This window comes from Physella acuta, unplaced genomic scaffold, assembly GCF_028476545.2.
Source record: "Physella acuta isolate Inbredline_101_S28 unplaced genomic scaffold, ASM2847654v3 ptg001953l, whole genome shotgun sequence".
Classification (NCBI taxonomy): domain Eukaryota; kingdom Metazoa; phylum Mollusca; class Gastropoda; family Physidae; genus Physella; species Physella acuta.
In genome coordinates this window covers 1,435-16,845 of record NW_026733458.1, presented here as the reverse complement: position 1 = coordinate 16,845, position 15,411 = coordinate 1,435, and the positions used below count along the sequence as shown (strand labels likewise).

General features: G+C 40.8%; 1 protein-coding gene across 1 annotated transcript; it reads right to left on the bottom strand.

Moving 5' to 3' along the window:
- Positions 1-2,279: 2,279 nt before the first annotated feature.
- LOC131931372 (transcription cofactor vestigial-like protein 2) lies at positions 2,280-14,845 on the bottom strand. The gene is made up of 5 exons (XM_059288163.1): positions 14,753-14,845; positions 10,533-10,902; positions 4,152-4,452; positions 3,669-3,841; positions 2,280-2,370 (listed from the first exon to the last, which is right to left on the bottom strand). Exons 1-5 carry the CDS (start codon positions 14,843-14,845, stop codon positions 2,318-2,320), a joined length of 990 nt encoding a protein of 329 aa, XP_059144146.1. The 3' UTR covers positions 2,280-2,317.
- Between the last annotated feature and the right edge of the window lie 566 nt (positions 14,846-15,411).

Genomic DNA, 15,411 nt, shown 5'->3' with positions numbered 1-15,411 from the left:
AATGTAGCCTTAAACTCAACAAATTATTTTCTAGTTCTCTGGATTTGCAACTTTTATAGCATTTATTCTAAAAATATAAAATTTCTAAATTAATTTTAGCCTTAAGTTTTTATTTTTTATTTTTTTTTACGGTCTAAATCTAAAAAGCACGTTTTTATTCCATGACAACAACACTATGGAAGGAATCTCGTCAACTCGCTTGTCTCCATTGTATGACACAACAAAGAATGACGAGAAGAAATATTTGAAACTTTTATTACATAAAACTTAGAGAATTATCAACACAAAATATTGTTATTACAAAAAACTTAGACAATTATAAACACGAAATATTGTTATTGCATTATGTACAGGTGCAGGCTTGGTTAGGTGTTATTGTATCTACAAACATCAACAAAATATTACATCATTTATATTAAATTTTTCAAAGCACATTTTTGAAATATGTAACAAGTAACATCTGCGCAGAAACAATTTAATTTTTTTATTTTTATCCCCCCTTCCCCTCCCAACCCACAAGAAGAAAGCTCACTTGACTGTTGAGCATAGTGCTGACCACACTTTCCCTTCATATGCCGAGGTCACAGAAACAGGTGAACTCTACTTACCCCATGGACCGTCAGGTTCGAAAGGAAACTTTACACATGCCTTATCAAGGCTGGTCTATTCTTCCCTCGTTCACATTTCACGTATATCATAATTGTTGTATTACAACTAAAACACGTATTATACACATCATGTTTTAAACATCACGTTATACAAACCATCTTACAGACACCATATTGTATACACCAATTTGTAGACATTATGTTGAAAAATTCATTTTGTAAACATCAAAGTGTAAACATCATATTGCGCAAAACATGCTGTACACATCATAATGTATACATCTTGATGTGTAAATAAGTCTGACATTAAAAGCATATTATTTTATTTTACAACGATTGCACTTGCATGGATATTACTAGACAACGTGAATTTTTCTGTTCAATTTATAAAACACCACACACATTCATCAAATCATTTAAGACACAATACATCGTTTATATGTATATATATACATACATACATATATATATATATATATATATATATATATATATATATATATATATATATATATATATATGTGTGTGTGTGTGTGTGTGTGTGTGCATATATGTTTTGTTCTGTTCACAAGATATGACTAGATAGCACCATCCATTGTAATTTGTACAATTCAATTTGCAAATATAAAAATACATAAAACATGATTTGGGTTTCCAAGTCCATAGACCTGAGTTAACACTGTTTTTTTTTTTAATTTTGCGTGTGCTAAGGTTAGTGCAACAATTTTTTGTCAAATCAAAGCACAAAAAAACATCAGTTGTTGTAGGACACGTCTCATGCAGTACAAAACCATCCATCTTTGATTTATGATGTAAAAATGTAATAAGATGTCATGCGATCTCGTCATGGTAACGTTTTTTTTTGTGTGTTCCTCGTCATCACATTTTGTTGATTGGCCCGTACAAGACACCACGTGCCGGGATTAAAATGGCTGCCTCCACATAGCATCAATCACATAAAATCTATATATATAATTATCTTCTGGGAGCCGCTAGAAAACAAGCTGCAAACGCGCTCCCTACCTCCCCACCCCTACATGGTTTTAGTGAGCTGTGTTCACTCTAAATGTTTACAAGCAGAGCCAACGATTTTAAACGTAGGGGGGAGGGGGAAAGGAAAGGGGGGGGGGGGGGTTATGGTCCTTAACGAGCTACTTATAGTGTTTTAAAGAAATATTTTCAGTGGCAGCGTTGGTACTGTCGAATTTACAAATTATGAATTACTGAAAAGTAGAAAAAACAACTACTAAATAGCGGCGTATGTTATGCCGCGGGCCGGCTCGTATCTTTTATTTGAAAACCAAATGAAAAACACATGTGACGCTCCCGAAGTGGTCTCGCCGGACATTTCAACCAATCAAATTAGTCATGTTTCTCTTCTACCGTCAGTAGTGTGTCTGTTCAGCCGAGGTTAATTTTTAGCGAAAATTAACGGTTTTAGTATCCCAGGAGAAATATAGACACGACACAATGTCATTAGTTTGAAAGATGTCTTGTTTACAAAAATAATTGCGGATTACCCTACTTGTGGCAGATTTTATTTTACGGTAAAATAAGACCAGTGGTTCTAAAACATCTGTGATTAGACCCCAGTTGAGTTTATGTCGAGTAGACAAGCCGAGGCTTGGGTGAGAAGAACGTAGGGACCGCTGGGTGTAGACCATAACGTGTCCCGGGGGGCGGGCCGGAGCGTGACGTCGGTCCAGGCTTCAGAACCAATAGAGATCCTTGGTGGCCTCCTGCAAGCCCGCGGCGTCGATGGCTAGGGAGAGACAAGAAGATGCTTGTTAGCTGTAATTGCTAGAGACACGCCGGGATAAATTCAGGGCGTGTGGGGGGAGGAAGTGGTTACACGGAAACATGGCGGGTACATGGGGATGTGGGGGTGGGGTGTAACATCGTGATGTGGGGGTGGGGTGTAATATCGTGATGTGGGGAGAGGTGTAACATTGTGATGTTGGGGATGATGTGGGGGAGAGGTGTAACATCGTGATGTGGGGAGAGGTGTAACATCATGATGTGGGGGAGGAAGTGGTTACACGGAAACATGGCGGGTACATGGGGAGGGGTGTAACATCGTGATGTGGGGGATAGGTGTAACATCGTGATGTGGGGAGGTGTAACATCATGATGTTGGGGATGATGTGGGGGAGAGGTAACATCGTGATGTGGGGAGAGGTATAACATCGTGATGTGGGGGGAGAGGTGTAACATCGTGATGTGGGGAGAGGTGTAACATCGTGATGTGGGGAGAGGTATAACATCGTGATGTGGGGGAGAGGTGTAACATCGTGATGTGGGGGAGAGGTGTTACATCGTGATGTGGGGAGAGGTATAACATCGTGATGTGGGGGAGAGGTGTAACATCGTGATGTGGGGAGAGGTGTAACATCGTGATGTGGGGGAGAGGTGTAACATCGTGATGTGGGGAGAGGTGTAACATCGTGATGTGGGGGAGAGGTGTAACATCGTGATGTGGGGGAGAGGTGTTACATCGTGATGTGGGGAGAGGTATAACATCGTGATGTGGGGGAGAGGTGTAACATCGTGATGTGGGGAGAGGTGTAACATCGTGATGTGGGGGAGAGGTGTAACATCGTGATGTGGGGAGAGGTGTAACATCGTGATGTGGGGAGAGGTGTAAAATTATGATGTGGGGGATGATGTGGGGGATGATGTGGGGGAGAGGTAACATCGTGATGTGGGGAGAGGTGTAACATCATAATGTGGGGGATGGGTGTAACATCATGATGTGGGAGGATGGCATAATCTCTAGAAACAAAATGGGAAGAGGAAATGATACGCCCTTCCCCTCTTGATACACAATGTTACAGGAGTATAACATCACGAAACAATAGACAACGGATGTAACATTACATATATTGCCAAGTTAGTAAGAATTGTGATGACTTAAACAAGGAAAATTGAAAATTTAATTTAGCATTGAAAACTAAATGTTGCAAACGACAACTTTGATAAACAGCTAAATGTAAAACAGCAACTTTGACTCTCAACGCCATAAGAAACTGCCCCCCTCCCCCCGTGGTGCCAGACACTGACCAGAGAAAGTGCCGTGGTGTGAGGCGTAGTCCGAGCTCAACCGGTGGTCGCCGTAACGGCTTCTGGAATGGTCAGCGGCCTTCGTGACGTCACAGTGTGAGCCTACGCCGGAGAACTGGGCTGAGCGCATGGGCGAGGGCTGCACGAGGAAGCTGCTGTAGTTCTGGCTGAACCTGGGGACAGAGAAGGTCAAGGTCACTCGTGGCTCGTGTCCGTAACCGTAACCATAGATGTGAACGTAAACGTAAACGTAAACGTAAACGTAAACGTAAACGTAAACGTAAACGTAAACGTAAACGTAAACGTAAACGTATACCTAAACCTAAACCTAAACCCAAACCTAAACCTAAACCTAAACCTAAACCTAAAACCCTAAACCCTAAAAACTAAACCCTAAACCCTAAACCCTAATTCCTAAACCCTAAACCCTAAACCTTAAACCCTAAACCTAAACCTAGACGTAAACGTAACTCTGATACTTACCTACTTGACGTCGGGTAACTCAAATCGTAGGGTACTGGTCTGTGTGGGTAGGGCATGGCCGGGCCGGACGATGGGAAGCTGTAGCCCCAGGGGTCGGGCTGGAGGTTGGACAGCCCGTGCAGGGCCGGGGACAGGTAGGGGTGGGCGGGGTGGAAGGGGTTGACGTCCCCGCTGGTGCCAGGGTGCTGGTTGCCATGGTGATGACTTGTCTGGCTGAGAAAATGGTGGGGGTGGGGCTGGGGCTGGTAGGAGCTGTTCCAGAAGGAGGGGGGCAGGTTTCTCGCGGACATGGGCGTCGGCGCTGGGGAGAAGGAAAACAGGTCAGAGGTCATGTAAACAGGTCAAATGTGACGTAAACAAAAAGGTAATGTAGATCTGTGTACTTTGATGTAGATCTGTGTACTTTGATGTAGATCTGTGTACTTTGATGTAGATCTGTGTACTTTTATGTAGATCTGTGTACTTTTATGTAGATCTGTGTACTTTTATGTAGATCTGTGTACTTTTATAGCCCTAGTTTGAAACTCCACTACCCTTAGACGCCCTCCCCAAGACATAATTTAAAACAATACACAAATCAACACTATTTTTAAAGATTAACGTAATTTTCATTTTGCAACTACTTTGTGAAAGATAAATACAAGATTTTTGAAAAAAATAATTTTTAATACGTCACGGCTCTTCCATGTGGTTTACTATAAAAGAAATCAAGACACTCCCCCCCCCCCTCTCCCCGTGTGTCAGTCAAAAACTTGTCTCATTGATTCATTGGAATGATAGTTTAAATAGCAGTTGGCAATAAGAATTCTTGTGTTTTCTCGATAGGATCGGCCATAATAACTCTACTCCACCTGCTTCATTGGTAAACCTTCGACCATTCTTGGTTCAAGCTTTACATGTTGGTGGCACCGAAGCATGTATGCCACGTCACTGATCCCTTGCTGTAGAAATGCTCGGGGAATTCCCGTAGATTGTATCACACACAAGACAATCTGTGACAGACTCGCATCACGCGGTGTTATGCCTGATGCGAGACATACCCACGGGGGAATTTTTTTTTTTTTTTACTCATTTTATTAGGCTAACCCACGGGAAAAAAATCTTACTTTCACTCATTTTATGAGGCTAACCCAGGGGAAAAAATCTTACTTTCACTCATATTATGAGGCTAACCCAGGGGAAAAAATCTTACTTTCACTCATATTATGAGGCTAACCCACGGGAAAAAATCTTACTTTCATTCATTTTATGAGGCTAACCCAGGGGAAAAAATCTTACTTTCAATCATGTATGTTTGCTTTTATTTTCAGAATGTCTATTTCTCTGTTTCCAACAATTTTATTAATCACATTCTATATTTCCTATTAATTTATCTTGATCAAATTTTCCTTGATTTCAAATTTGGTGTGTGTCTACAAGTTACATTCTTAAATTTTTTTTTAAACTTTTCAAATATTTTAATAATTGTAATCTATTTTATTTTAAACAATTTTTAACGTCTAACGTCCCCCTAAACGAAATGTAATATATATATAGAAAACATACTTTTTCCAGTGTCCGCCGCCCCCCCCCCCCCCCCCCCACCCTCGGAAAACTTAGTTCGCCTCCCGAAAATATCAACTGCCCAACCCCCCCCCCCCCCCCCGGAGAAAAAAGTCTAGAAGAAATACTGGTTTGATACGGTCAATGGACGTTAATAAAACAGTTGCAATACGGCCAGCAAAGATACAGCATGTAGACAGAGCTTCGGGTGGAACGGGGTAAGTGACCTTCACAAGACTACTTTCCTCTCTATACTCTCATACATCTCATATATATATATATATATATATATATATATATATATATATATATATATATATATATATATATATATATATATATATATATATATATATATATGAGATGAGTACCGTCTTAGGCGATTATCCCCCTTAATTCCCCAACTTCATCACTGATCTCACAGTACACGGGAGACAACCTTTGTTTTAGCAGCCACAGATAACTCTCATGCCCCCAGTAACCCGGTCACGGATGGGTTTTCCCCCCTGTAAGCATCCACTCAGATTTTTTTTTGTCGCTCGACATTTTTGTGTGATGGGGAGTTGTCTACGATTGTTTTGTGCGAGTTTATCTGTCGTATCTATTGGCGAGATGTTGTACTCACAACATAAACAATACATCAGAATAGTTGTGTGTTGTTTTTTTTTTGTCTGCTTTCTCCTCCAATTGTCTGTTTGTCTGTTTTCTCTGTCTGTCTTAGAGTATGTACGACAGTTCATCCAAGATGACGTATGTATCTTAAGGTGACCGACTATTTCTTGTTTTTTTAGAGCATGTTGATTTTTTTCTTTCTTTTAGAAATCCGTCAAAGATTTCTGGCGAGGTGTCATCTTTTTCAGTCAGCCTTAACGACAGCCACCCCCCCCACCCCAATTGAAAATGATAGTTGAAGTAAGAGATTGTTGATCTACATGATAAAATACCGGCACACACATAAACTAGATCGGTATGTGCAAGTAAAAAACCGGCGCTTCTAGTATAAACAAATAAAGAAACCACGACCGTAAAGTTGAAGCTGAACGTTATTGTTTAACGGTCTCTCTCTCTCTCTCTCTCTCTCTCTCCGTACCTTCATCCAACAATGCCATTATTTGTTTTTAAAGTTTTAACATTACTTATAATGAAAACTATTTTTTATTCTGATTTTGTCGGATTTTTTAATTCGTGAAAATAAATGTCTGAAGTAAACACAGCGTGAAACTGTGGAGAATGGTCCCTGTATCAAGCTGACATATCGCCCCACAATCAGCTCTAGTTTGATGAGGTTAAATGCAAAGAATCACACCCCAATTACTTAACAAAAGATCATATCCCAGTTACTTAACAAAAGATCACACCCCAATTACTTAACAAAAGGTTATATCCCAATTACTTAACAAAAGATCATATTCCAATTACTTAACAAAAGATTATATCCCAATTACTTAACAAAAGATCATATCCCAATTACTTAACAAAAGATCTTATTCCAATTACTTAACAAAAGATCATATTCCAATTACTTAACAAAAGATCATATCCCAATTACTTAACAAAAGATCTTATTCCAATTACTTAACAAAAGATCATATTCCAATTACTTAACAAAAGATCATATCCCAATTACTTAACAAAAGATCATATTCCAATTACTTAACAAAAGATCATATCCCAATTACTTAACAAAAGATCATATCCCAATTACTTAACAAAAGATCATATCCCAATTACTTAACAAAAGATCATATCCCAATTACTTAACAAAAGATCAAATCCCAATTACTTAACAAAATATTAAATCCCAATTACTTAACAAAAGATCATATTCCAATTACTTAACAAAAGATCATGTTCCAATTACTTCACAAAAATTATATCCCAATTACTTAAAAAAATATCATATCCCAATTACTTAACAAAATATCATATCCCAATTACTTAACAAAAGATCATATCCCAGCTACTTAAAAAAGATCATATCCCAATTACTTAACAAAAGATCATATCCCAATTACTTAAAAAAGATCATATCCCAATTACTTAACAAAAGATCATATCCCAATTACTTAACAAAAGATCATATCCCAATTACTTAATAAAAGATCATATCCCAATTACTTAACAAAAGAGCATATCCCAATTACTTGTGCAGCACTTGACGAGGTTCTAGACTAGACCAATCAGCTCACCAAGCCTGATGCTGGAGGGGGTGGGGGTGGGGGAACTGCGCTTGTCTTAACTCTTGTCTCTCTAAGTGGTCTCCCATCTTTCCGCTCTTCAGCGCTTGTCAGCAATCAACCAGAGTAATCTACCCCTTGTATTACCACTACAACTGTGCTTGATACCTTACCAAGGGGAAACAACCGAGAACGTGTTGTACACACGGGGGTGGGGGGTGTACCGGGCCCTGGGGAGAGGGGGGATGATGTGGTTGGGGTTAAGACGAGGGTTGCGGGTGAGCAGTGTAATTACGCGTGTATTTCAAGCCTCGTCTCATCCCCCCCCCTCACCCCTACTAGATATCAGGAGATTTCCATCAATCTTTTACCATCTCGTTCTTGTTTCATTTTGTCCAATCATCATCACCACACCCCCTCCCTCCCCACCCTCCCTCCCTTCCTCCCTCCCTTTGCTTACACCTCATTTCAGATGTCATCGTTCCTCCCCCTCCTTGCTCCCCCCCCCCCCCTTTTCTTTATGCGAGTATTTTCTTCAAGCCCTTATATCATTCGGACATTTATAGTTACTATCTCAATTCTTTCTTATACCTGCGCATCTCCCTTCCGTGGAAATTCTCTCTCTCCCCCCCCCCCTCCCCCAGTGGGTACTGTACACGCTACATTGCCTGAAGTTCACTTCAGTCGAAGAAATGAAAACAAAAAGACTTAGAACAAAGGTAATATGTCCCTGTCTAGTGGGTAGTCTGCCCTTGGTAGCTCTGCCCTTGAATTGTGGGTAGTCTGTACTAATAGTTTACCCTTGTGTTATGGGTAGTCTGCCCTTGAATTGTGGGTTGCCTGTCGTAATTTTTTGAGTAGTTTGCCCTTTTTCATGGGTAGTCAGCCCTTGTTTTGAGGGTAGTCTGGCCTTGTTTTGAGGGTTGTCTGGCCTTGTTTAGTGGGTAGTGTGCCCTTGTTTTGTGGGTAGTCAGCCCTTGTTCTGTGGGTAGTGTGCCCTTGTTTTGTGGGTAGTCTGCTCTTGTTTTGTGGGTAGTCTGCCCTTATTTTGTGGGTAGTCAGCCCTTGTTTTGTGGGTAGTGTGCCCTTGTATTGTGGGTAGTCTGCTCTTGTTTTGTGGGTAGTCTGCCCTTATTTGGTGGGTAGTCAGCCATTGTTTTGTGGGTAGTCTGTCTCTTTGGATAATCTGTCCCAGTGAGTAGTCTTCCCTAGAACAGAGAGTAGTCTGCCCCTGTTGTGTAGATGCACTGTATTGCTCCTAGCCTGATGTATTCGTTCATTAGCCTCATCTGATGCTAGTCAAAACTTGTGATATGTAGATCTGTAGGCTCAGACAAAGGAAACCATTGGAACGATCAACTCCCCCCTCCCCACCCTCCCCCACCCCGAGTACATCAGAAGAACGTTTCCATTACATTTACTGCTGGAGCCTCAGACGTGAACGATTGTATGACCGTTTAATTATTACCATCAGCATGGCCATCGCCGGTAAATAGAAATAAATTATCATTTGTTTTAAATGTCTTTTCTGTCTTGCACGTTATCTGAATTTCTGCTGTACCCTCCTTCCCTCCCACACCCCACGTTTACTCTTTCCTAGAACAAGTTCACCCTCCCCCCACCCCCCACTCTAAAAAAAAAATGTATAAGCCTATGGAAAATATTTACTTTAAACAGTGTCCACCTTACCATGGAAATGTAAGTCCACCCCACTGAAAGTTAAAAGTCACTCTTTCCCTTAGAAAAATTCCTGAAAGAAACACGGTACGTAATCCTCGCGTAGATGTTGTATTACGGGTACCACGCGATTCTGATTGTGCTTAACAAAAGGGCAAGATGTTGGGCCTAGCTATCAATGGTCACTGTAGAATTCGATCTATTATTCAGAGGGTCACATACCACTATGTAAAAAAAAAGATGACCGTAAAGATGCGCTACGGAAAACTGCGCAACAGAGAACTGCGCATTTTGTTTTCTTAGGTGGTACATTTATAGACACTGGCAAAGAAAGACTTAAAATACATTGTAGCATAATAAAACACATTGCCACGAAATATAACAAATTAAATTGTATTAGTATAATTAGTTTGTATTTGTGTATTTTTTTTGTTTATGCAGTTTTTCGTTGCGCAGTTTTCTGTTTGTGCCTATTCTGGGAACCAAAAAAAAAGTCTCGCACACGCCCATGTTAGGTAAGGTTACCAAAAACTTTTAGTGCTCTATCAAACGTTTTCTTTTGTACAAATCAATCTTACAAGGTCGGCCTTGCCTTCTTTTTATGGACATTTTTCCCCCATTAGAGAGGAGGGGGGGGGGGGTAGGAGTGGTGGCAATGATTACAGTGGGCTATACATTTTCCGTATAAACTGAATATTTTAATGAATGTAATGTCCAGAAGACCGGTGGACCTGATTCGACCATCTTTGTACAGCTATATACCATTTGAGGTCCTAATATTATGGGACCTTTGCTGTTAAAAAAATCGTTGTCTCAAACTGCCAGTAGTTTCATAAAAGTCTGCTTAGAATGTTACTGAACGTTTGGTGTTAGTATTAGACCACCAATATAAAAACTATGGATGTGTGCGTAATATTTGTGTGATGCTGAAAGTAGTTCTAGATACCCCCCCTCCCCCTCCCTTATACCTTCCCACCGTGCTTACCTTTATGTGGCGCCGACTTAGTCCTGGTACCAGAGTGTCCGTCCGATGAGTCATATCCGCTGGTCTGATTAAGTGCACGTGTGAAGTGGTCGTCCACGAGCGTGGAGGCATCACCACTGACGTAGGTCAGCAGAAGGCAGTTGTTGGCCAGGTACTGGGCACCGCGGGGCTCCCCGTCTTTGGTCTCCTTCACGTGGGTCGGGGTGGGTGAGGAGGGGGAGGAGGGGTTGGAGGAGGACAGGAGGGGACCGGATGGAGGACCCGAGGAGGCTGGGGTCAGCAGCGATGATGCTGGGTAGGATAATGTTGACAACGACAGGGACGAGGTGGTGGACCCGAGGTCGAGAGGCTCCTGCATTCTGGACAAACTCTGGGGAGAAGCATTGACAGGAGAGGCATTGACAGGAGAAACATTGACAGGATAAACATTGAGAGGAGAAAAATAGACGGGAGAAAAATTGACAAGAGAAACATTGACATGAGAAAAATTGACAGGAGAGACATTGACAGGAGAAACATTTACAGGAGAGACATGGAGACGAGAAAAATTGACAGGTTCGAAGTTTGTTCATGAGACAGTTACAAGTTATAGATTTATGTTATATGTTTTGAAAGGAGGTATTCAACAATTGCAACCTTTTGGGAAACTTTTCGAAGGTTAAAGATTTTTGGGGAAATATACGCAGGTTACATGTTTTTATGGAAAATATTCGCTGGTTATAAATTCTAGAAGAAATATTGGATTATAAATATTTTAGAGGGTTATAATGTTTATAGGAAATATCCAAAGGTTGTAATTTTATTTAACATTGTGTATTTGTTAAGATTTACATTCTTATTTAACATTGTGTAAATGTAAAGATTTAAATTATGTTTAACACTGTGTAAATGTAAATATTTACATTCTTACATTGCGTAAATGTGAAGATTTAACATCTATTTTATCATTATTTATGTGTAAATATTTACACGTCTTTTTATCATTCTCTAAATGTAAATATTTACTTGCTAATGGGTACCCAAAATAACTGGTTAGGCTCAGGGACGTATCATAGACTTGCCAAATCGAGATTTAAACTAGTCTTTATATAGAAGTAAACAAATGAACGCCTGTTCATGCAGTTGGTTTTTGTTGTCCTTCTATTATTAGCTCCATTACACGAGGAGCATACAATCGTCCTGATAACCTCTGACCTACACCCCCCCCCCGACCTCTGATATATCACTCACGTGCTGTGGTGAGTAGTACAGACGCCAGTCTAGCGTTGTATGTTGATATTGACGTACAGTCACTGTCATGGGAAATAACTTGCTAATGTAAACAAAGGGGACGCTACTCAGAAGCACGAAACACTGGCAGCGAGTACATGTACGCGTGTAGCAAGGATTCTCACATGGTATTATAGGGTGGGGCAGAACTCTAATCCAAAGGCGTAGCTACTCATATCGGCGCCCGGGTCGAACCATCAATTTTGTGCCCCCTCCTATTTATAATATATTTATCCGTTAGTCAAAAAGCGCCCCACCCCCCTTACTTTCCAGGTGAAACGGTTGGTGGCGCTTTTTACCAGTCACTAGTTTTATTTAGGTGCCACAATTTGACGGTGTATAATTCAATACCTCAGTTTAAAGTGTTTGTTTTTTATTTAATGTTTTTTTTTTAAATTCTACCCCTTTCGGCGCCCCTTTAAGGTCGGCGCCCGGGGCGGCCGCCTCACCCTAGCTACGCTTCAACTCTTGCCTGTCCATTTTTGTTCTTTATTTGAAGCTTTATGACTTTTATATATTTTATATATTATATTAAATAGTACAACTAATTAATGAATGAGTTTGCTAAACCGAAAAAGTCCCTAGTTCGAACCCACTGGCAGATGAGGCTCGTTAGCTCGGGAAAGCAGCCATCTAGGAGAGACAACTCCAAAATCAAACAACTGCTGCCTTGTAGTTTGTTCTTAGTGGACAAAGGCTATGGAAGCAAATCCAAAAGAAAAAGCAGGCTGAAATCGGAGTCAACGGTCTATAAGGCGCAAAAAAAAGTTGACACGTAATACTTTAAACGCGATACGAAACCCTGTCGAACATTACAAATAAGAACTAAGAAGAAGAAGAATGAGTTAAAAGAGGCTTTATAGAGTAATTTTTTTTTTAAACTCCATTTGCTAAAGTTACAATTTTGTACCAGTTGTTCTATAGCTCAGTGAATCCAACAACTTAATAGAATGGAACTTCAATGCATTTTATACGCATTTTCTAACACGGCGATTCGCAATATGGTTTCCTTAATTATTAGACCTCTATAAACATGCAATAAAAAAGCCAGCTTTAGTTAAACAATGTTTGAGACCCCCCGATGACCTCTGAACTCTATGGAATGTTCTGCATGATTAGGTTGGGTGGGTGTCGAGTTGAGACTTATCTGAGATATTAAATTGCCGAATAAATATTCATAATTGATCAGATGTTTTGATACTTTTATAATAGGTGGATAAAACCCAAAAACTAATAACACTAATGAAAAATTAAAATAACGTTTTAGATTGAACTGGTTGTTCATTGACTGGTGGGAGTAGGCCTATATGACACAATAAAATATTAAAGCGAGTGACAAAATCTGTTGGGCGATTTTACTGTGTAAAGATTAGCTATACTAACTCCTGGCAAAAACAGTGAAATACATTAAAGTTAAGGTAAGGTTTAGTTACGATGTAATGGTTGTAGTTCTACATAAATAGGGAGAGTTTAGAGTTTTGGTGACTTTCGGGTAAAGTGAGTTCAGGATAATGTGAGTTTAGGATAATGTGAGTTTAGGATAAAGTGACTTTTAGGATAAAGTGGCCTTAGGATAAAGTGAGTTTAGGATAATGTGAGTTTAGGATAAGTTGAGTTTAGGATAAAGTGAGTTTAAGATAAAGTGAGTTTAGGATAAGCTGAGATAAGGATCGACTAAGCTCAGGATGGGATAAGTGTTTAAGCTGGGTGTCACCCTCCATACAACGAGTAAAAGCGTGAGTAAGATGTACGTGCGCGGTCCTCCGATAAAACTTTATTCAATTTTTTGGTTTAGTTTTTACATTTCACATAACAACTGCTCGGCTAAGTTACAACCGTATTGGTTGCGTGTGGGTTAAGTGTATTTTTAGCTCTGGGACTACCCTTAAAACTCTTGTGCTGGCAGAGGCGTCCGGTGGGACAAACTTTCGATTTGCACCCCCCCCCCCCCCTCGAACTTTTCATTTGCACCCCCCCCCTTCAAACTTTCGATTTGCACCCCCCTCGAACTTTTCATTTGCACCCCCCCCCCCCCTCAAACTTTCAATATGTCCCCCCGCCCCCCCCCCCTCGCTACGCCTCTGTGTGCTGGTCATTAATGATTCGATCTATAACGGACAGTTTGAAGATTTAAGCATCACATACGTGGGACTAATTTTTTTTACACTGTATGCATTAAACTATCTGGCATCTATACGGCATACAAATTGTGTAAATTGAGAATACCTTGCTGAGATTTGTACTTCTAGCGATATTTTATTCATTGAAGACTTTCATTTTAATTGGAATGTTGTTTTGAAAAAAAATTTTACTTGCGGACAATGGATAAAACAATGTGGGTTTAGTTCTAAGATTTTGGGCAGTTTGAATTGAAGCTATGGTTTGGTTTACTTCGAAGGTACGGTTTAGAGTTAGGATTTGTGTTACATTTAGAATTACGATTTATTTTAATTTCCTCAACAATAACGTAAACATGAAATTGATCCTATCTTGAACGAAAATTTAGCAGAGTAGGGCCTACAGCTAGATAAGAGAATATACACCTTAGAAAATGTATGGATAAAATTTAAAGTGATACATAATTAATAACTATCATGTAATTAATACCAATTAAATAATCCCGGCTAATTAAACCCGGGAGATTAATCAGCCTCTGTGAGAGTGTTGGCGTTAATCCCCGCAGTAGACAAATTGTCGACACAGGCTGGCATCGGTACGGTGTCGGCTCTCATTTAACGCCGTTGAATATTTACCCGGGATTAATGAGACCCGACACAGTATTGCCGCATATGTCAGTGCTTGATTGAACACAACATGGCGAATTTAGATATGGGGGAAGAGTAGAATGTAGAGGGAAAAATTGAGAAGAAATTCTGAGGTAACAGGTATGCATAGGTGAGATAAATTCTGAGGTAACAGGTATGCATAGGTGAGATATCTAAGTGTGTTACCTGGCCATGGGTGAAATCCGCTGAGCACGCGGCCCGGGGGTAGGCCGGGAAGGCCGAGGGAAACGGCTGGAACATCACATCCACACAGGTCATTCCTAGTCCAGGAGCACTCACGCTGGGGGAATAGTTCCGCTGTGGTTCGGTGTGGTGATGCTGTGGTTTGGTTGTCGTGGTTGTGGAGACGGTGGTTGTGTTGTCGTGGAGACGGTGGTTGAGGCCGCGTCCCGAGGTATGACGGACGTGTGCTGGGGGCCGTCTGCTGGAATGCCGACTATTGAACCTATGCCACGAATGCGCAGGTCGGGAGCTGTCTCCTGCCTGCAAATCTGCTTCTCGCACGCGCTGGCCAATGATGGATTCCCGCCTCTTTTTTTGTGTGTTGTTTGATGGACGTTAGAGGGGGCGGGGCTAAAGAGAGACAAGCAGTTCGTTTTCCCGTGCGGTGATTGGCTGAGAGGAGTAAACAAAGGTACCGTTACTCTGTCCTTCAAATGTTCGCGTGGAGTTATCCCCCTTGTGTGGGAATGTTGACAAAATGAGTGGAGCGGTTTCCACGCTGTGCTACTCTAGGCAAGATGGCTGTGTAATAAATCAGCACTTGTTTGATTGTCGGCAATCAATACAGTAACGTATCGAAGTTATTGATATAACCGATGCCT